This window comes from Poecile atricapillus, chromosome 17 (genome assembly GCF_030490865.1).
Source record: "Poecile atricapillus isolate bPoeAtr1 chromosome 17, bPoeAtr1.hap1, whole genome shotgun sequence".
Classification (NCBI taxonomy): domain Eukaryota; kingdom Metazoa; phylum Chordata; class Aves; order Passeriformes; family Paridae; genus Poecile; species Poecile atricapillus.
In genome coordinates this window covers 3,846,431-3,868,784 of record NC_081265.1, presented here as the reverse complement: position 1 = coordinate 3,868,784, position 22,354 = coordinate 3,846,431, and the positions used below count along the sequence as shown (strand labels likewise).

Genomic DNA, 22,354 nt, shown 5'->3' with positions numbered 1-22,354 from the left:
TCCGGGGATGCTCCCGAGGGAATCCCCCGAGAGACCCCGGCCCTCCTGGGAGCGGCCGCCAGGGGGCGCTGCCGCCGAGCTCACGGGGCCGCGCTGAGCCCGGGACTGGCGGGAGCGGGAAACGGCCCCGTCAGCCCGGCCCGGCCCGGGGGGAGCGGGAGATCCTGCATGGAAAGGCTCCGTCAGCCCAGCCCGGCCCAGGGGGAGCGGGAGATCCTGCATGGAAAGTGCCCGTCAGCCCGGCCCAGGGGGAGCGGGAGATCCTGCATGGAAAGTGCCCGTCAGCCCGGCCCAGGGGGAGCGGGAGGTCCCGCCTAGAAAGGCCCCGTCAGCCCGGCGGGTTCTGCCGCCCCCTGAGGGAAGCGCCCCTGCCCTGAGGCGCTGCCCGCCCTCCCTCACGGCCCGAGGCGGTCAGCGCAGGTGAGGCACGGAGGGGATCACTGCCTGCTTATATAAAACAGGCCTTCCACCGTGGTTTGGGGACAGGAATTTTCTTAGGCAATAGCATACAAGTCTTGCTATCCAGCTGTGCTGTGGCCTCATCCAGGCGGGTCGTCGGTGTTCTCTGAGGGAGCCTCGATGCCACTGGCCAAGCCCTCCTAGATCCTGTGAGGATTAGAGTTATCGTGAGGGGAAGTTCTACTCATGAAGTATATAATGAATGTCCAGAAGTTATCTACTGCAATTAAGTGCTGGGAAGAAGGAGCAGCATCCTAGTCCACTTACTCTCAGCAGTGATTTGTTTTCTTTCTTTTGGTGCTGTCAGTTTTCTAACAACTTCTTTCATTGTATTTTCCACAACCAGACTCAATTTCTTCCTGCTCAGTCTGATGAGTGAATTGCCTAGCCATGGTGTAGAGTCACTGAGAGGACAAAGACCTTGATTCATCTTCCTTGGAGACACATCCTTCACCCCTCAGCTTTGACCTCTTGTCTGAAAGCTTGTCAGTTCAGGATTAATAGTAAGCAAGACTTGGTTTTATGTTGGAAATTAACCTTGAGTTACTAATTGGTCTCCATTTCAAACAATTCTTTTGTTAGGAATGAACCTGTGCTGTGATCCCAGTAAGTGACAGGTAAAAACAAGCAGACACATCTTGAAATACCACAAAGCTGACCTAGTAGGAGAGCTCCCTTTTAAGACAGCTGCCCCAAAAAGGGTTAATGGCAGATTTAATTATTTTCCTAACTACAGCCAAAAAGACAATTCAAACCAAGTGCAGCCAATGACAGTTACTGTGGCAGAAGAGGGCTGCAGGTGGAAAGACTGGAGTGCCTTTTCAATTCTGGACTTGGAAAGTTCTAAGTACAATATGGAATAGAGAGGGTCAGGAGGATGGTCTTTCAACACAAGTCAGAAATCACAGAAGACGTTGGACTTTATTTTTTCTCACAATTCCTTCACTTCAGGAGGGAGAAAGTACCCTTGAGTCAGGGAGAAGCCAAATGGTAGCATATATAGTCTAATTCATATTGGTTCTGAAAGGTAAACTTGTGTTGTCCCAGCACGAGTATGATGTTCAGAGAGTCCTTCACCACTGTTACCTTTTGGACTTGAGTTTAAGACCCTGTCTCAAGCCATCTGTGGTCCTTAGAGGTTTTCAGCTGTTTTCATGAGTCTGAAGAGGTTAATCTGACAGTTAATCTGATCCAGTTCCAGCTATGTATGTGCTATCTAATTTCCTCCTAAGGTTGTGTTTGTGTGCAGCATTTTGGGGTTTTGATCCAAAATGCTGCATTTTCCTTCAGAAGTTGCCTCCCAGGTCTGGCCAGCTGACTGAGCTCTGATATGGAAATCAAGCTGGGTAGGTTTCTCCACATAGTCAAATTGTCAGAATTGGGAATTTTTGTAAAAGCCCTTTGGGGGTACTTTGGGTGGAGAAAAGACTGGTGAACAAACTCTTTAGATTTGATCCAGAGGGCTTAGCTAGCAGATGTTGGCTGGGTCCCTACTTTGAGGGGGGGTTATTGCATATTCATGAGCTGACCTTTTGAGCCACTTTCAATGCAGGGAGGATGCACATCTACATTTTGTTTGCAGTATTTGGAATATATGTTCCTATATGACTGTGAAAATGGGTTGGGGTTTATTATCTCAAATCTTTGCTGTCTGCATTTCTTCTGAAGCCCTTCCTTCTATCTACATCTGCTCTGGGGTGGCCCAGAAACCCCCCAGTTTATGTAGAAATTACTGTCTCCCAAGGTAGCGTCACCAGGGTATGCAGTGGGGAGAAATGACATTCTAAATTAAGAGACTCTCACACACTTGCAAGATGATAATTTGTCTGTAACAAAACTCCTCATTAGAATACTGTTAATTTCCTTTCTGTGACAATTATAGCACAGCACTAGCTCATATGTGCAATGTGCAGAGATATTTCCCTGAAAAAAAAAATCATTACCACTAGTGAAAAACAGTCCTTAGAGGAGAAAAATGAACATGTAATTTTGCAGCAATTTCCCAATTTAGTGGGAGTTGGTGTTAAGGTAAGGAGTTCTGGGGCTTCTCCCTGTTGATTGCATTCATGTTAGACTTCACAGTTGGCATTTTCCCACTAGCATCTGGAATCAGAGATGATACAGTCCCCAACTGAGTGGAACCTGTTACCCCTGAAATTCAGCTCATTTATTCTCTCTTTACTCTAAAAACTTGCTTCCCTCCTCCCTACAGACATCTTTAAATGACTGCTGTTTCTTTCTGTTGGCATAGCATATTTTTGCTTATCCATCTGTTTTGAAGTTTTGATGAGGTTTAGTTTTTCAATCAAAAAGAGATTGTTTGTATAATCACTGTTTAGTGCCTGGAATATTTTGGCAGGAGTGGTGTTGTATGAGTGAAGTGGGTTGGTGCTTCTCAGAAGGGCTGAATTTGGTATCCTGTTCTTATCCTTCAGGAGAGCAGGCTGGACAGGCTCTAAACCAGTGAGAAATGGCTCAAGGAATTGCCTTTAAACGTGCAGAAGGTCTGCTGCTTTTTCACTTACGTCATTAAGGGGACAGAAGCCCTCCTATTCATCAGTTGCACTGAAGACCTCAGAAGAACTTTTATTTTGTTGTCATTTTCCTGCCTGAATCCTGATCTAGAAAAGTTCTGTCCAGGTCCAAGGGTCCTGGTTTACCTCTCTGCTATGCTCTGCTACTGTAGGATGGAAGATCCTGCTCCTTTCCCAGAGGTATTCCAGCTGGATTCGTTTTACTTTTGCTTTTTGTTTTTATGGTTGGTTGATTTTTAAACAGATTGTAGAGAAAATAGGGACTTCCAGCTTGGTTCTGTACTCTTGACTGAGGTGTGTCTGATCTGGTACTGGATCTTTCCATCAAGAAAATATGGCCTGTGGTGCTGGACTCTGCTCTGACTGTGCTCTGTCTGGCTTTTAGCAGAAAGCAGAGGTACTGGCACCATGTGGATCAGCCTGGCTCTGCTCGCCCTTCCCCCTTGCCAGCCTGCTATTTCTGTACTTGATTGGAAGAAGCTAAAACTGCTGGATTTTTGCCGGCACTCAAGGCATTCCTCAAGTTCCTAATCCAGGCTCCAGATGGTTAAATCACCCATCCTGACCTATAGGGACAAATAATTATAGTACAAGATGTAAACCCCACACCAGCCCCTCACGGTGAGACTCTGGGACAGAGAAGTCGCCTGCAGAGAAGCCCCGAGGAACCGGCACGTCTGGTCCCCACGGCGGGCAGGAGGGCAGGGCTGGAAGCGGCCGCCGCAGGGGCTTCCCGGTGCCGGCCACGGCCGAGCCTCCGCGGGTCGCCCCGTGGGAGGCGGTGCCGGCCGTGGGCAAGGGGCCACCCGGCGCTGCTCCCCGCGCCGCTGCCCAGCCCGCATCCTCGGACGTGCCGCAGCTCCGGGCTCTGCCTCCGAGAGCCCCCGGGGCTCCCCCCGCGCCGGGAAGGGCGGACCCCCGTCCCCGGGCGATGGCTCGGGGGAGGCGCCGGCCGTGCCCGGGCCGGGGGCACCGCCCGGCCGCAGGGGCGGGAGGCGGGGAGGGGTCACTGCCCCGGCCGGAGCTCGGCCGCGGGGATGCCGCCCGCCGGCGCTGCCCGCGCTAATTGGATGTTCAGTGGATGGAGGATTTCCTCCCCTCCCGGCTGCGGGAGTCATGAAGGCAGGCTCGGCTGCGCTTGAAAGTTTGCCAAGCAGCAGCTAGGTTTAATTTCTTTAAGGATCTGGGGAGAAGGGGGGCGGGGGCTGGAGGGGACCGTTTCCAAGCATGGGAGACAGGCTGCCGGAGCCTCACGCCAGCTCTTCCCCTGCTGTGGCTGCCAGCTCGGAGGCGGAAGAAATCGAGGTGCTGGACTCCGAGGATGTCCTACCTATGGCCGCAGAGGATGTAAGTTTCCTTTGCGCGGTATCTTCTCCCCTCTCCCCTGGGCCGGGATAATCGGCTCAAGCTATTCATAGCTGAAGCCCGAGATGGGCACAGGAGCGGGGCCGGTGACCCTGCGGGACGAGGGAAAGCCGCCGTCCCCGCCGCCCTCCCGCCGCCCTACGCGCCTCCCGCCGCTGGGTGTCTGCGGGCTCCAGCAGCCGCCGGGCTGGCTCCATCCCCGGGGCAGCAGCTCCCGTCCCTCCAAGCTCCGGCGGCCCGGACAGGCTCCCGGTTCTCTGGGTGCCCACGTCCGGTGGGGTGATGCCGGCGGGTGACGGATGGCCGGGCAGGGGTAGCGGACTGCGCACGGACGCGACTCCGGAGCCAGGAGAGGGGCTGACACCTTGGCTCGAGGGGCTGCCAGGGGACAGAGAGCTTCTCCAGAGTCACAGCCACCCGGAGGGTGACAGATGTGAAACGCTCCTGCTTTCGGGAGCTGCTCCCTCTTCCAGCCCCCGATCAACAAACAGACGAGTAAGTTTTCTCCTCGGCTCGACAGGGCTGATGGCTTCTCTCCACCCTCCGAGCTCTGGCGGCACGTGAGGGGGGGATAACTTAGCACCGGCTCTCTGCTCACCCAGCCCAGAAGGACGCGAAGGGGTCCTGCGCACTTCAGATCTGCTCCTGCCGTGCTGAACGGCAGTGCCTGCAGAGCTGAGGCAGTTGTTCTGCATCTGCCGGACCCGGAGGCAGGAGCTCGCCGTGCACCTGTCTGGGAGGGAGTGAACGTGAGAGATCCTGCATTCCTGGTGCATCCCAGGACTGCTCACAGCTCTCCTTCCCAGCAAACTCGGCTGGGATGAGGACTGCAAAGTGTCTGCTCAGTCTGCAGCAGTAAGTGCAGGGTCTGTTCCAGCCTGTCAGACATAAAGCAGAGATACTAAACGTGTTTCTGAAGCGGGCTCTGGCTCGGGTATTGTACCACTATAAAAGGGACACTTGGGAGCTGAACCTCCAGCAGTGGCGCATCCCCTTGGCCCTCTCTACCTTTTTGATGGTGCTGAAGGAAGCTGCCCAGGCATGCTTAGGGACAGAGCCTGCTCTTCACCCCCCAGCCTTTCCTTCTGAATCGCCTAGAATTCGTTTGCTGTTGAATTTTCCTCCCAGAGGGTAGCAGAGGAAGTGCAGTTGCTTGCTAGAGCTGCATTCCCCAGTCTATGTTCCTGAGCTCAGTGCAGTCAGGAGGGAGCGTGTGATGCAGTTTGACCTCTGCTACAACACTGCCAGACAGTCCTAAGAAGAAATGCCTGACTCAGGGGCGTGTGTAGCTTTGACTTAGAAAGGGTGGCTTTCCAGGAGCTTTTACAGTCCAGGTTTCCAAACCCCAGTGCTTGCTTACATCAGACTGTGACCTTTTCTTCTCTGACAAATTTTGTGCTTGTCTGGATGGTCCTACAAGAAAGATTTCCTGTTGTGATACACGTGGGCCCCTTGGAGTTGCTCCAGCCTCTACGCAAATGCAGCCATTAGCAATTCAGTCCTGCCAGGGGGCCCAGGAGATGCTGAAATGCTGAGTGCCTGGCAGGATTGGGCTCCTGGGACAGGAGCTGTCCCTGATGAAATCTAGATTCTCATCCCAGTTCTGCTGCTGCCTTGCTGTTTGACCTTGAGGTAGTATAGCTTGGATCAGATCCAGCTTACAGTGTCTCGCCATTACTTGCATTGTTATTTGACTCTGGTACCTTGTTTTCTATAATCAACAAAACTAAAGCCAGCAGCTGCACTGGTTATGGGAAGCTGTTGAGACCTGGCAATAGATGATGTGACAGAAGCCTGAGGTATCATGTATCATCTACAAGTCAGAAAAGCAGGAAGTGGTGTAAATGCCCTCCTTCTACTCTGCCAAAATTTCCTGCTGAAACAAGCAGGCTAGAGAGCATCATCTCTGAAAATTTCAACTGCTCTGTGCTACTCTGTGCCCCCTGAGACCTAACTGGGGCTTGATTTTGTGTTGTTGCTATTACATCTAAAAGCCTGATGGAAGTTCTCTGGCTTGGCCAGCAGGAACTGACACAAGGTCAGTTCTTTATGTGTTATTAACCACAAAAATACAACATAGTGGAGGTTTGGCTGTCACAGCCTTGACGGTGTATAACAGCTCAGCTGTGATGTCATTGTAGCTCTCAGAGCGGCATTCCATAAAGCCGGGATTCAGGCAGTCCCAAAGTGTTCAGTTTAAAGTGCTGGGCTGGTTTATGATGATAAATGGGAACTTATAAATGGAAAGAGACATGGGGAGGAGGCAAGCCAGCAACTTAACAATAAAAAGTGGCTTGATACTCCACTGTCTCTCCACTCAATTCTGCTTTAGATTTGTCTACCATGTGAAAGGAAATGTTCTTCCAGGACTAGATAAGACTCTCATCAGATTTCTGCTTTGTTAATAACACTGTGAGGAGATTAGCTTCTAAGAGTCTGATAGTTGTTGTTTTACTCAATTTGTTTTTTTCTGGGAAGGTGAATGAGGCACAAAAACAGATGTGGTGCTGAACAGCACTTCAGACAATGGAGCTGGAAATGTGCAAATGTGCAAAAGTTTCTGGGGATCCTAAGCCAGTGGTTACCCCAGTGCTGCCCCACTGTCTGTTGCTGTCTTCTCAACTGGCCCCTAAATCGAGGATAGATGAGAGCCTTAAACAATTCATTAGGAATTTCTTCTGTTTCATTGGACAGTGAGACAGCAAGTCTGGGTCAGGGAGGTGAGCTGACATCAGTTGCTCTCCAAAGTATAAATCAGAGCAGGTTTCCAGCTTATTTTTTCTGTTTCCAAGTGACAAGGACTTGTGGAGTGTTCACATGGTTGTGAACATTGAAGTGGAGCTTTCTCCTATGCAGCATTTTTAAGGCAGATCTGATATAACAAAATATGTGGGGTAAATCCTTGCAAGTGGGCTCTCTCCAGCCTTCCACCCTCCCACCTTGCACAAGAGGAATTACTTGTTTTTCAGATGTGGACATGTGAGGTTCAGAGAACTGATGGGTTATCAAAAAGCCTGCAGAAAGCCAGAGTCAGGAGCAGGCAGTAGACAGGGCTCTGACAACACAGCAAAGCAATTGATGGGTCAGTGCTGGGCCACAGGATCTCAGAAAGTGATCTGGCCAAACATTGCTAATTCATCCCTCCCCTCAATATACACAGAGCTTTCTTGATCTCTGTGAGTAAAAAACCCTTTTTTTCCTTGCTTGCCTGCAATAGAGAAAGTGGGAGAAAACAGATATAACATGTGAATGTTTTGAGTTCATCCTAATTTGGATTTGTAAATGAAAACTGTTCTCCCTGTGTTTGGTAGATTCCCCTGCCTCCTCCTCCGGAAGGGTAGGTGATTCTGGGATGAAGAAGGATGTTGGAAATGGCATTAAATCATTTGGTTATTTCTCTGTTAGAATGTACTTCCACAGTTTACTGCATGTTTAATGTCATTGCTCTTATACCTTCTTTTTATTCTTTTTCCTCCCTTATGCTGCCTCTCAGCACTGGAAAGCCCTATTTGATCAGGTATGTGAACAACTGATATATTCTCTCTGTCTTGTGAGCAAATAGCCTAACCTCTGGTTAATTTCCTCTGTACTGGCTTTCCCCTGCATTTAAAATACAGCCTAGGAGTAACATGCTGCATGCTCCCAGTTCCCAGGATGCTGGTGTGCAAGTCATAATTATCACGGCTGTTTTGGGCCTTTCTCTCAGTTCCTCTTGGGAATAGGCAGGGACAGGAGTGAGCCCATCCCTGGCAGCACAGGGGCTGAGCCAAGGTGCTGCAGGAGGTGCTCTGCTGCCAGTTGTGCTGTCCCTGTTTGTGGATTAAAGGATCTTCTGCTCTTTCAGGCAAGCAGACTAAGACCTGTAAAACCAGCACTGTGTTCTTTGAAATGACTCCCCAGCTACTAAACTGACTTCTGCAGGGTTACATCATCCGGGCAGGACCTGCTGCTTTAAACTTGTACAGGATAAGCAAAGAATCTGCTTCTATACCAAAGACTGTGGTTGTGTCAGATAAATGCCTTGGGTCAGATCTGTAACTGGACAAAGTCAGCACAGCTCTGAACAGCTTTGAACTGTTATAGCTGCTGAGATTTTGGGTTGTGGGTTCTAGTTTGTAAATTATGCTTTTAGCTGCTTTAACTGACACGTTTGCTTTGTGGTATCCTCTCCATCTGCTGGATTGCAATGTGTAGCAGCTATAAACAGAGAAATTTTTCTAGGGTTGATTTGCTTCTAAACTGCAGCACTCTCTTGATGTCACAAACTTTTGCGCTGTTGTGCGTGCATGTAAATGTCACCTTCTGTAAGGGAGCTTGCTCTGACGTTGGCATCATCCTGGCAATAAAGTTCGGATGGGATTTCATCCCTGCTTTATGAGGCAATAATCTTGCCTCTGTGTCTGGCTGAACTACAAAGCCAAAAGCTGTGGCGCAGCCTGCAAAAGGATGTCCTTGGTACCCTGGGGGTCCTGTTATCATTCAGCTATTAACTGGGGCTGCCTGTTCTGATGAGAGCTCATTTATACCCAGTTAGCCGTGACCAACTGCTAATCCACGTGTCTGGACTGCAGCAAGTTGGCTGTGGTACAGTCAGCTGGCGGTTGGGAGCTGGGTATTATGATTGTTGATCACACCTAAATGGTGTGGTGTGTTTGAATTCACTGGGGCTCATAGGGGATGCTGCCACTGAAAAGGTGGATGCAAAATAAATTGCTTGTGGTCTGGGCTGAATGTTTTTTTCAGCCACTTTAAATGCTCCTGTCTCCAACATTGGCCCTTATTTGGAGTCTTATTCTACAAGCATCCTTTGAAGTCATTGAGTCCTTGTGGGACGGGGCTGTTGGCTGGTAGCTACCTCAGGCTCAAAGAGAGGAATCTGTAATTTCCCATTGGACTTACTTGAATAGTAGATGGGATTTTTTTCTTTCTTTTTTTTTTTTTTCTTTTTAAGGGAAGGGAGAGTTTGACTGTTGGATGTACAGAACATTAGCCCAGTAACAATGGAACAGGCTGTAAAGGCAAAACTTCAATAATTAGCTATGTTTCAATTAGAGCTGCAGTTGAATTTTAAACTTTGTCTGTAAGGCTTTATTATCAAAGAGAATGCAACCTGTGACAAACTACACTTAAGTCCTGAATAAATCAATAATGTCCTTGTTGCCTGTGGGCAAAGCTGACGTCTTTCTGAAGCATTATACCAGCAAAGCAATGCAATTAGTCCTGCAGTGAATTGCAAGATGCTGTTTGTCATGGAACAAGGTTGCTATTCCCAGCAGCAGTGTGCTAGGAGGAGAGGGGAACACTTTGTTTAGCTCTGATTTGCATCCATGTGAAACATGAGGACAGTATTAATAACTAGAGAAAGCTTGTGTGTTGGCAGTGGGAACAGTTACAGCTCTCCCTGGGCGTCAGGACCTGGCTGGGTGTCTACTCAGAGTGGAAATGGGTAGCCCAAGGTGCACCTGCATTTGTGACACATGGGCTGGGACTGGGAGCCACCCTCTCAGCTGAGACACCTGGACCTCTGCTCTCACCACCTCCCAGGAGAGCAAGAGAAGGCTCTGGAGAAAATGTAAAGAGTGGTTGGGAATTTACAGGCTGGTAGTCTGCAAGTGACTTGTTGCTGTTATACTCCATCATCCCAGAAAGCTGAGAAGAAGAGGTCAGTGCACAAACACACAACCTTTCAGAGGGGAAAGAAATTACTATTAATGCTCACTTGTTTGTTTGTTTTTTCTCTGAGGAGATATTTTTAAAACTTTTATTTAAGTTTACTGACAAAAAAAGCACCAGGTTTCTGTTTGGACATACAAAATTTAAGGGGTTTGGTTTTTTTATGACAAACCCACCCCCCCCAGCTTAAATTAAAAATTCAAAACTTCTTGATGGAAAAATTGCTGCTCAGCCATAAAGCAGTGCTTTTTGCTTGGTTATTTTAGGAGAGAGGACTGACTGACCATGTTTTCTGGAGGAATTTTTTATTTGTTTTGATCCAGCTCTAATCTATCACACCAGGAACTGTCAGTGACTCAAGCCAAGATTTTCAGCCACTTGCAGATTGATTCATTTAAGAAGAAAAGGAACTTAAATTCAACAAAAAGTTAGACCCAGAACTGCTTCCTATGCTTTGAGGTTCAAAGAAGCCCCTGCCAGGACAAAATCCTGACTACACTGAAACAAGTACCAAAATTCCTCCTGGATTTAGTGGGCTCAGCACTTCACCCAGGAGTTTGGGAACAGGCAGACTCACAGCTCTTCAGTGCTGCAGCCAGACAGTTACAGTTCAGCTGCTGCCGCATACTGTGCTTGCAAGATGTGGTTTTTATTACAAGGCCATGGCCCTCGGGCAGCTCTAACTCACTTTTATATGGGAACTTTTATAGGGATTCATACATTTATTTATTGTGCTCATAAACACCCTCCACCCCCACACACACATTAGCTCTGCATCTGCTGCTTTCTACAGAGCCTTCACCATTGCTGTGTGCTCTGTGCTGTCTCTGTGAAGAATCTGAGCTCTGAGCAGAGCAAGCTCTCTCCATCCCTCTGCAATCACTTGGGGTTTTCTTAATTTGTTCTTCAGTGGCCAAAGCCCCATTTTTTTGTTAATCTTCTGGTAAGGTTGAAAATGCAACAATCCCAGGAGTAGCTGCTGACAGTTTCATGCTTCTCTGTGCTAATAAGATCCGTTAATTGCCTTGCACTCAGACATGAGAACATCTCCCAGTCCTTGCTGAAGTCAAATTGCCTGATGGTTGGAGAGTGAGTCTGCAGATGAGTGTCCTGAGGGGAAGTTCCTGCTTTTCTATGTCCTCTCTAGGCCTCGGGTGCAGTTCTTTGCCTCCGTGTCCCCAGTGCCCCTGCTTTGGCAATGATTGCAGCTCATTGGTGTTATACAGCCCGTGGCTGGGCTGGTTGAAAGGGGCTATCTAGGACAACAGTGTTTTTTTTGGGACAAGCCTGCCTTTCTGAAGGTGGCTTTTACCTTTTTAGATGCCAAGAGCTTGTATCATCTTCTCTGTTTCCCCATCCCCGTGGCTGCTGAGATTTTGAGGGTGAATTAGCATTATCAGCCCTCATCATGGAGTTCAAACTTCTCACCCATACCCTGGTTTGTAGTCATGACAACAAACTTGTCTTAAATAGACTCACACAAAACTCTCCAAAAAGACCCTCTTCACTAGCTCAACACCTTGATCCTATTGCTTGTCAATCCAGGCTGTGTTTTTGTTGCAGCTGCTTTAGAAATCCTAGATTCCTCCCTGAGACTTGTATGTGGGTGTGATGGCAACAGATGAACAGAGTTTATGGGGAATGCAGAGAGATGCCAAGTTACCCAGTCTGTGTAGGCAGCTAATGGAAAACTTGAGCTCAGAAACAAGGCTGTAGAGATAGACATGCACTTGCCAGGAAGAGTTCATTTGCTGACACTACCAGCAGTGGGTGCAGCTGAACCTGCTCCGCCATGGTCTCATAAAACATTAAAATATGCTTTAAAAGATGCTGACTTTGCAGCTGCCTTAAATCCAGGGCTGGTTCCTGCACAACTGAAATTGTAGAGCAATCCATAAAACTGGGGCAGCTATTATCATGGCTGGTGGTAACAGAGGAAGGGAATTATTTTGAACTTAATGATCTTTTATGTTAACGGTCCCTTTTCTCTGGGTAGCCTTTGGCGCAGGCAGGCAGAGCTAGTTCCCACACTGCAAAAGAAATTCCAGTTTATTTACTGGGGCACTGTTGAGCTAAACATGACCTTTCACTCTGAAAAATTTCCCTGCCTATTGTTACTGGCAAACCCCTGCTAGCTGTGACTGCAAGACCTCTCCAGGCAGGTTTCACTGAGCTCTAGGCAGTGGTTTGTGGCTTGAGATTTCAACTCTTTCTCTAGAAAGCAACTTGTGTCTCACTGCTGGTTTGTTGGATTACTGGGAACAGGTGGAGCAAAAACTGTAATGTAAAGAATAGGAAATTATGACAGTGATAGCAGCAGTATAGGTAGGGGGGGTTGAGCCCAAAATTGTGTGTAATCTGCAAGTCCTTGCCTGAATTTTGGACTACTGCTGCCTTTTTAGTGTTCTTTGGGACATCTGTCCGCATTTAAATTGGAGTGGTGCTGCAGATAGGAGGCTGTGGTGCAATTAGGAAGTAGTCATCAACTTGTTACTTCATCTGCTGACGTGACTGGGGAATCAGAGGTGCTGGTGGGAAGACTGTACATGGTAATAACAGATTAGCATCCAGGCCTCAAACCAGCATCTGCCTTGTCTGCCATATCGGATGCTTCTGAGAGTGTGACAAGAAATGTGTCGCCTTCTCCCCCTCCGCCAAGCTGTGCATTGTAAAAGGGAGAGATATTTTAAAATCTACGAGGGTCTCTTGGCAATGCACAGAGGGGGTTCTGCATCTGCCCCACGCCTTGAAGCCTAATCTCATTTACAGTTGTCAGCGTGGGCTGCTGGAGGAGATGAAAGGCAGAGGACAAGGAGGGAGAACAGATTAGTCTTGAGCAGAGGGCACGGGGAGTGCACCTGCCTCTGTCCCGCTACCTTGAGGAGGGGCAGCAGGAGCAGCTGGGCATGTGTCATCTGCTGCTCTTTGAGGCACCCAGCCATGGAGCACACGATTAATGACTCAAGGGGCTGGGCTTTTGTGAGTGATAAAGCCCTGGGATTTAGGCTGGGCTCTCAGGCCTTTTCTCTGAGCAACACCATCATTTTACATTTCTCAAGTGGTGTTGTGGTCACAGCGAGCTGCTGTCTGTGGCCACAATGCTTCCCTTTCTCCTCTCTCCCCAAACTGGGCTGACCTTTGTCATGCAGCATTAACCCTTTGACTCCTCCACTTTGGGTTATGGCATTGGGAAAAAAAAAATAATCCCTTCAAATTCATTGCCCTGTGGATAGCCTTGAAGGGAAGAAGGTGCTGGTAGGAGAGGATCTGTTTTTGCTGAAGGAGATTGGTTTGCTGATGTCCTCTGGATTATCAATTCCTTACTGCCTTCAGCCAAAGGCTTTTTTGAATACAGCCTGGGAAAGGGGAGGGGAATTTATCCTTCCCTCAGCCAAGGAGGGAAACTTAGGCATTGAGCAGCAAATATATGTCCAAGAGACTATTCCCTATGCAGAATAATGTCTTTTACCGTGCCTGGGTTAGCCTGTGTCTATCTCCAGTGTTGTTACAGTGGATGGCAATCTCCCAGCACTTCAAGGCTTATACCCAGATTTGGCTTTTAGCCACAATACCCTGGATTGATGGCTCAGCATGAAAAAGCCACATGGAGGTCATTAATGATCTTCCCATCCCTTGCAAGATGAACAGCAAAAATGTCCCAGGTTCTTCCTTAATCTTCTAATACCTCTGTACGTGGTGCACCAACCAGCCCTTACACTGAATGTGGATCTCTGAGATTGTATTTACACCTTCCCTACAGTGTGAAAGGTTTGTAATCAGCTACCCCATTTCTCCCTTCCCTGGCTATCTGGACACTCCTCTCTCCAATCCCACCAGCCTGTACACGGACTGTTGACTTTGACTAGTGCAAAAAGTTGGGAGTACAAGCCATCAGTATGAACCAGATATTGGCAGCATAGAAAACACAGCACTCTTAAGCTTGTGCCAGTAAAAGCAGGCATCTCCTGAAATGTTTAAAGGAGTCATAACAAGCACACCCAAAAACACATGGAGGGTGAGTCAGTCTTACACAGCTCATGAGATACTGGCAGCTTGATGCCTCTAGATTTGTAAAAAGTCTCAGGAGGCTTCCTACTCATTACACATTTGTGTACCTTCCACATCTGAGCCTAGGAACCTGCACTTTGGAGTGAAGTGTCCAAGCGGGATGTTGAGCTCTGTCCAGAGCCATGTGTCTCTGCTGCTTCCTGATCCCAGCTGCAGTGTGGGGCTTTGGAATCTCCACTCTGCCATTTCAGCTAAATGTGCGAGATGGGATTTAGGCACATAGATCCTTGCTAGTGCATTGTTCTCAAATCCTGTCTTGCACATAGAAAATCACTGAAGCAAAAAAACATTTAAGCCTGCATGTTTAGAAAGAAAGGGGAGAAAAAGCCATAAACACAGAGTGGATTGATGCTGTTTTGCAAATCAGCTGGTGCATTGTACTCTGTGGCTGTGTGCTGTCATGACAGAGAAGGAGAAGAGATCATCTCGTCTCCAGAGGAACAAGCCAGCTGCTAAGCGAGTGGAAACAGTTTGGAGGTGCTTTTCTACACCATTATTGCTTACATCTGTAACATTTACAGGACTTTTAAAGTTACTCTCTACCAGACCTGGAAAACAAATATTTCTCCTCTACAGTAGGAAGTATGATTTTCCTATTGCTTTCTGGTATTTGCAGTCATTGCAAAAGTACTGGGGCACATTTGCAAATTAAATGCAGCAGTGGGAGTGTTTGAGTTTGACAGCAGCCAAGGAAGCTGTGATCTCTTTCTGCCTCCTCACTAGGTGTTGTACTATATGTTGGTCTGAAATCAGTTAAGTACCAACAGACCATGAGACAAAGTTGATGGGATTCAGCTGATGGGCTGTTTTCCTGCACCATTATACATAGAGGCTCCTGAGGAAAGCTGATCACTGAATGCCCTGGATTTTTGTGTGATTCAAACGTTGTTGTGTTTGTCTGTTCAAGCTGTAGCACTTCTTTCCCTCTCCCAGTCTCCTGAGTGTGGCATCAACCCCAGTTTGGCTGCTCAAGGTGACAAAGGCAATATTCTATTCAGTAGAGGCAATGTTTCCTGGTGAAAAGTGTAGTGAAAGTCCTGAATGTTTGTGATCCCTCTGAGCCTCACTTGGACCTTGAATTCTTTCAACTTTAAAAGTAAAACTCCACGCTAGCAAGACACAGAGAATTTATGTGTTCTTAGCGTCCGTTCCTGTTGCTTAGGAGCAGCTATCTGCATTGACCTGGTGTTGTTGGTGAGAAGACTAACGATGTATGAAACTGATGTTTCGTGAGCAAGATCGATCTTATCCCTAGGAACTATTTTTCATGTTTGATACTTGACATACTTTGTAAATAGCAAATGCTCTGGAGTCTCCTGGATTGCATGAGGGAAAGATGAATGAGACAGCTGAAGGCAGAGCTGTTTGTGACTATCATCAAACCTCTGGTCTGATGCACTTCTTCAGGGCAGTGTTCCCTGAGGAAACATCTCTGCTTCAGTGATCCTCCACAAATAGGTACCAGTGATGATGGAGTCCCTGGTTTGTGTAGCATACTTATTTGTGATGTACAATGGTAGTGGAAGTGTTTGTTGCTGGCAGCCTGCAGCCGGTGAGATGTAGCCTTGTTTGCCTCTTGGCAGAGAAAGAATCAATAATATAGAATGTGAAAAACCAAAAGTGTCACATAAACTATTGGAGGACCTGATCCTGAATGCTCTGACTTGGTTTAGCAAAGCATTTGAAAACAAGTGTGCCGATTGTCCTGGATTGTTTATGTGTCTGACATAAACTGTGTGTTTTGCAGGGGTTGGTATCAGAATGGGGTGTGCCCTAAAGAATTTAGAGAGCAAAGTCGGTTTTTAGATCTGCCCATTGGCTCTAAGATAGAGCCAGATGCTTGTCTTCCTGCCACTCCTCTCCTGTTTACCCTCACACTGAGAAATAATGGGGATTAGAATTTGAGCATCTTTTGTCACTGCAGGCAGTGGCCTCCATGGAATGATGTTGGTTGTTAGCCTTGTCTTTTGCCCTAGGGAAGAAAATCAAAGTGTTTATTGTGGTTCCTTCTTCTGTTTGAAGTGCTGCCTCTTCCCTCATCTACTCCCTCTTGGCTGCTGATAGAGGAGTTGCTTTTGCACAGTCCTGCTATCACTGGATTTCTGTCTGTCAGAGAGAGAGGAGTCAACAGGGAGGACACAAACATTTTTCCTTTGTATGTCCTCTGACAATAGTATTTAGGTTTTGGGGAAATGTTTCTTTTTGCATGTATTTGTGCATATAGGCAGCCCTTTTGGGGGAAACTGCTGTGGAGAGCATCGGAGATGGTCCTGCTGATGTTTGCTCTTGGTCCTTGGTCTCTGAGCTGTGCCTGGAGACCATGGCTGGAAGAATAACTTCCTTCTAACCTAAATAAAGTCTGAAGAATTTTTATTAAGGTGTAAATTTGCTTTATCACACTTGGACTTGCCAGCCCTGTGAACTGTTTGGGCAGGTCCTGTGCATATGTGTTGTGTGCAGGATGTGTCTTTGACATGTTAAATATTCTGATGTTGTCTCCTCTAAGGCTTAATGAACCAAAGTCCCCTTCAACAAGAGCAGTGCTCAGGATGGCTTGTCCCAGGGCAGTGATAGACAAAATTCCTCCCAGAGAATTGGTTTAATGTATCTGAAACAGTGTTTAACATCTTTATTCTCCCTGTGCTCCATGAGCTGAGAGCTGCCATTGTTGCATTGATTTATGGGATCTTTTAATGTTGGTACTGGTGACCAAGAAGAGCCAGAAAGTCATTTGCCAGCTGCTGATTTATGACCTCAGTGAACAGACCTGAAAAGCACAGTAAGAATTTTCTGGGCCTTATGTAGTTCCAGCTGACTGGGAGCTCCAAACTGTTATTTGACCATGTGGAGTAATAAAACTGTGAAAACTAATTAACTTTTGTGTCTACTGTAAAACAAACAAGATCATGCAAAAATACTCCACACTTGCAAGCAACAGTGAGTTTATGGGTTTATAAACCTGTGTTTAATGACCAAGCATGTAGTGCAATGTGTGAAGTGTGTTCCTTTTGCTGACTTCCAAAGCTAATAGAGTATAACAAGCTTTACCAATCACAGAGGCTCTGAATACCAGCTTGGGATAATGTTCTCCTTCATCCTTATTAATTATGTAGTGGATGTGTGGGTGGAGGTTTGACACAAAGCTGCATTGGATGGTTTCTTGTAGTCTAAATCAGCCTGAATTACATTGAGCTGCTGCAGTTCATTCAAGGAAAGATGCTGTCTGCAATGTGAGTACTGTAGTCTTTCTGAGGTCATTCTCTGCTTGTCACATGTAGGTGAATGAGCTCTTTCTCAGTGGGAACACCAAGGAGTTTTTCTGATGTTAGCAGACCAAGAGTCAGCCCGGCTCAGGACCTGTCTGCTGTGGTGGGGATGCTCTGTGTGTGCCAGCTGTGATGTTGACATCAGAGCAGAGATGTTTCCGAGTGCCCTGGTGTTGTGTTTCTCGCCAGTGGCAAGGCACTTACCAACATTGTATAGACGATCCAGCCTCTGTCATCCGACACCGGTTCAGAGGGAGGGAATGACTGGCTGTTCTTCTCTCTTATCAAATTACTAAGGTAAAACTCCTGCCATCCCCTCACTCCTGCATTACTCAGTAGCCCCTAATACTGGATGTTTAACTCTGTGTTGTTAGACTCAAAGCTGCTGATTCCTGTTGTCCTTTCCTAGGATCTATCAGTTTAGCCAAGATACTTGTCATGATTGCTGATATGGGAGGAGATATTTGGAATTTGAAAGAGAAATCATCTTAAAAGCAGGAAAACAGTGATGTGACAAGATTTTTAAAATTATTTATTCTTTTTCTGACAAATGTGCTCAAGTTGTCATGATACTCCGTACTGGAGCACCAGCCAGCATGGGTCTATCCCAGCTTTAGTTTTCTCCACAAAGCTAAGTATTATTGCAGAGGTATTGTTAACTAACCTAAAATAAATGTGTGTGCATACTTACTCCTATAGAATTCTGTTTTTCACGCATCAAATCAAGTCCCCGTGGATTTTCACTTCCCTCCCAGATCTGGCAGACAGTGAAAAAGGGAGCTATTTTTAATCTGAAATGTTCTGTGTTTTGAGTCCAGAGTATGAAAATGTAGTTTTACTCCTGACAAGTTTCATGGATTATTGCTATAAAGCTTCACACCTAAATAGGAAGGATAAAACTTCCTTCAGGAAGGCCAGAATTTCTCATTTTGTGGGTTACAGATTTTAGTTCCTTTGAGAAACTGAAAAGCAGTGGCAGTCACTGTTCTCATATTAAAGAATTTACCAAGAAGGAGGAACAGTTTATCAGAGGAGACAGACAAAAGTCTTGTGTGGTAGAGTGGTATCAAAATACCCAGTTCCCTTCTAGAGGGGAAGATGACAGTCACCAGATTGGGAATCATTTGCTTGAAACAATATTTTTGGCAACCAGAGAAATTGGCATCATTGTCAGAACAGTGCTTACAAACATTTCATCATCTTCTTGCTGTCACTACTGTTCTGTCTTTCCACTGGAGTGCCTGCTCCATCTGTCCTCCTGAAAGGCTGGCATGTATTGTCCAGGAGAGAAGATGATTTTCTGGTCCAAATACAGTCCCTGCCCAGAAGAAATGGATATAGAAAGTTTCCTCCTTTCCCCACTGAATATGCCCCTGTGCACCTGAGTCCTGTCTGATGGGTCAAAGGGGAGGTCACTCTGCAGAGCAGGTCCCTCCTTCCATGCTGAGTGTCCTGTACCCAGGGGTGTGGTGATGGGATCTTAAGCTGTTACCAGGGTACAGATGCTGGTCTCAGCAATAAGGGCTGAGGCCGGTGGCTTCTTTCTGCTCTACAGAGAGGGAGAGAGGCAGAGCAGATCTGACTGTACAGGAAGGCTTGAGTTGGGGAAAAGCAGAGTGCCCAGTTTTACCCATGTAAGCACTGAACCGACACCGATGGAGCTGCTTCAGTGCAAAGCCCAGCTTTTGTTTCTGGCTCCCAGTGCTGAAGGGGCTGTTTGTGACAGTCCAGGTGGTCTTTGTGCTGGTGCCCCTCGAGCTGGGACAGCCCTCACCTGTAAAACACAGAGTTACAGCTAATGAAACACAAGGTAAGTAGAGTTCCCTGCAGGAATATGGTCAGAACTTTTCCTTGCTGAGTAAATTTGCACCCTGGTTTCCACCTGGCAGCATGTGGTAGGCACAGCCCTGGTCTTTGCTGTAAGGGGTGTCTAACACAGCCCATCAGTCACAGCATTCTACACCTGATAAGGCTTAGGGGGACAGCCAAACTCTGAGCCCAGCAGCTCTCCCACGGGGCTGCCCTGCAATGTGCTCCTCTCTTTTCTGCCTGGTAGAGCAGAAAAGGGAGGAGCAGCAGTTGTCTCCCAGGGCTGGTCGGGTCATTGGTGTTTCTGCCTGGCCATCCTCTTGCTGGTGTTGCTCACCAGATATGTCACTAAACAGCAGCAGAGAGAGACCCAGTGGCTCAGATCTGATTAACCTCTACAACTTTATCCCGTGTCTTAATTGGATTAGCTGCAGGGGGGTGGTTTTGCTCTTGTTCCTGACTTTTTCTTACACAGGTACTTATCTCTGTGCCATCTGATGGGAGCAACAAGTTCGAGTAGCAGGACCTGTGAATAATCAAGCAGTGTTTGCTTCTTCCCCACTACTCAACTAACAGCTTGGCTCTTCCTTTCTAAAATACAGCTGTAGCTGATGCTTGTGAGATGGCTTTGAGTAAGCCCTGCAGTCAGATCTCTTGGGAGGTGTGGGCTTTACCTAACAGCCTGAACCCAGAGTCCCTGACTGGTAACTGCAGTTCTGTCAGTTTTGGGAAGGATTTCTGCTCAGTAAATGTTCAAAACAGCATTAACTTTCCATGTTCAGTTTCTTTCATCTTTTGTCTGAGCTTTTTAGTTTCCTTCAGAGCCTGATTCTTCTGCACCTCAGGGTTTTTGCATCTATCACCACAGTGGCTAAGGGTTGTAGGGAATTGGCCTTATTCAGCACTGCAATAGCCCTTCCTCTTCCAGGACTTCAAAGCTTGTTCTCTGGTATCAGTTTATTTAGTTTCATAGGTGGGAAAATGGAATAAGGAGATCATTGATCATATTCTGTTACGATGGGGTACAAATCCTAAAAAGGATCCTAAATAATCCTAAAAAAATACCAAAAAAAGGAACTTAATCTATTTGATTATGGGATTGCCCCTAATTCCTCAAGGTGTTGTCTGCCTGTGTGGTGCCTCTAAACTGGTTCTCCAAAAAAGAACCAGTTTAGAGGAGTCTTTCCCCTATGTCCATTCGTCAGCCTGCAGCACCCAATTTCCTTCTCAAGAAGCTTAAAATAGAAGGCTCTTTCCTTGCCATAGCTGTAATTGGTGCTGGACTGGGCACTGGAGAGGTAATGGAGGGGGTACAGGCTGCTGAGAAGCTCTCTCTTACATCTGTTTCTCGACAGCTGTGTACAAAGAGTGAATTGTAGGTGAGATATCAGGCCAAAATTCTGTTCCAGGAGGAATAATAGATGTACCAGCAACAGGCTGGCTGTTACAAGATCAAAAGTGCTGTTACATTAAAGCTGGTAATACTGCCTGGCTTGGCAAAAGCCTGACAAAATGTTCCAGGGTTTTAATGTATGTTCAGCTAAACTATCTTCCACAGTGAGGCTCAGGCCTTTGAATCTAGTCCATGTACGAGAGCAAGGGGTTTAGTGACTTGGTAAGAAGGTAGCTCCAAGGAATTTCCTTTGTACAGGGCTTGAATGTAATTAATTTGTGAGCACTGTGTGCAGCACAGTTACAGTCTCACAGCAGAGTTCAGTGCTTTTTGGCACCTGGGGTGCCCTTGCAGGGTGTGTGGTTGTCAGGCATGGGCTCTGCTGCTGCTCCTAAAGAAAACATGATCATTAAGTTGAGTTATAATGGACATGAGTTTTTCTTTTCCAGATTTAATGCATTCATGTATTTAATGTCCACTGGCCCCTCAGCAGCTCACAGACTGGATATGTAAATTGGTAGCTGCAGACGATGACTGATCTGTTAACAGGTGGAATTTGATGCTCAGAAAATGAATGCATTTAATGTTGCATGGCAATGGTTTGCTTGAATTTTTAAGTCTCCTGAGGATCTCTTACTTGGAATTCTGTGGCTCTGGCTGTATTTGTTACAAAAAGCAATACAAATTGAGAGGCCCCGTGGTTTCTGAGGGCTGGCTGTTCTGTTGTCTGTGAGTATCACTTCAACTTTTTCAGTATCAAATATTATTCTAAGGAAGCTGTGAAAGTGGGAAATGCAATGATATCTGAAAACAAAACACTGCAGTCAAATTCATGATGTCCACAGAAATAGCTGTCTTTGGAGATCTGCTCAGATACTATTTTTCAGGAAAAGCCAAGTTTTAGTAGATAATTTTTCATTATTAGGCTTTCATTGAGGGATACAGAGGACTAGAAAGATTTGGTGGGTCATTAAAATAAGTACAGATCTGCCACTGTGGGGTTTTAAACACAAAATTAAATCCTGGCCTCTAGGAAGGGGCCTCGCTTGCTTCCTTTGGGCCCCACACTAATTTCATTACTGGTTTCAGAAGGGTAAGGATTTCCACTGATTTTAATTTTACAATGTTTCTTTTAGTATGCAGACATTGAAATATTTAATTTCTTTTGCTTAGGGTTTCATTAAAGGAAGCTGTGCGCCCCTTCCATGGCAGAGCATTTGTGTGATAAATTGCGTTTTACAAACACATGAAATGGTGATGATCCCTCAGATATTGCAAAGCTACACTCTGAAAACATTGGTGCTTTTTGCTTTTCTCTTTATCACTGTGAGACAAATACTTCAGCTTTTCATTATTTCAACAAGCCTGGGCTGAAGGGACAATAGCAAATATGCAGGGAGAATATTGTGATTTGCACCACAAAGTTGTACCAAGGTGAAAGGAATATACAGGCTCAAATGATCCCTTCTCCTGAAGCTTTTATGATTTATTTTAAAATTTTCTGAGGTGAAGTGCTAGATCCAAGCCTTGCTACCAGCCAACATCTTTCATGTCAGGCAAAAAACCTTTTACTTGTGTCTTCCTTGGCCACCACCCCTCCAGGTACCTCCAAGTACTGGTGATTTCAGCACGGAAGAGTTTGGCTGTGGAAAGTCTAGCACTGCTGTCATAATGTGCTGCTCTGTGGGTCCTGTATCCACCTCTGCCTGGTCTGTTCTCCAGGGATGTGTGCCAGGGTTAGACTGAACAGTGTGTCAGTTTTGCAGCCTGAGGAAATGACCGTGGTT

The 22,354-nt window shown here is 46.7% G+C and overlaps 2 protein-coding genes across 2 annotated transcripts in view; one reads left to right on the top strand and one right to left on the bottom strand.

Moving 5' to 3' along the window:
• The window catches only part of LOC131586022 (sterile alpha motif domain-containing protein 9-like), a 248,996-nt gene that overhangs the window by 142,687 nt on the left and 83,955 nt on the right, over positions 1-22,354 (bottom strand). The window lies entirely within an intron of this gene.
• RHBDL3 (rhomboid like 3) overlaps positions 4,221-22,354 on the top strand; it is a 56,165-nt gene continuing 38,031 nt past the window's right edge. The window contains exons 1-2 of the mRNA XM_058852780.1: positions 4,221-4,340; positions 7,852-7,875. Coding sequence (XP_058708763.1) covers positions 4,221-4,340; positions 7,852-7,875 — 144 coding nt within the window. The remainder of the gene's footprint in view (positions 4,341-7,851; positions 7,876-22,354) is intronic.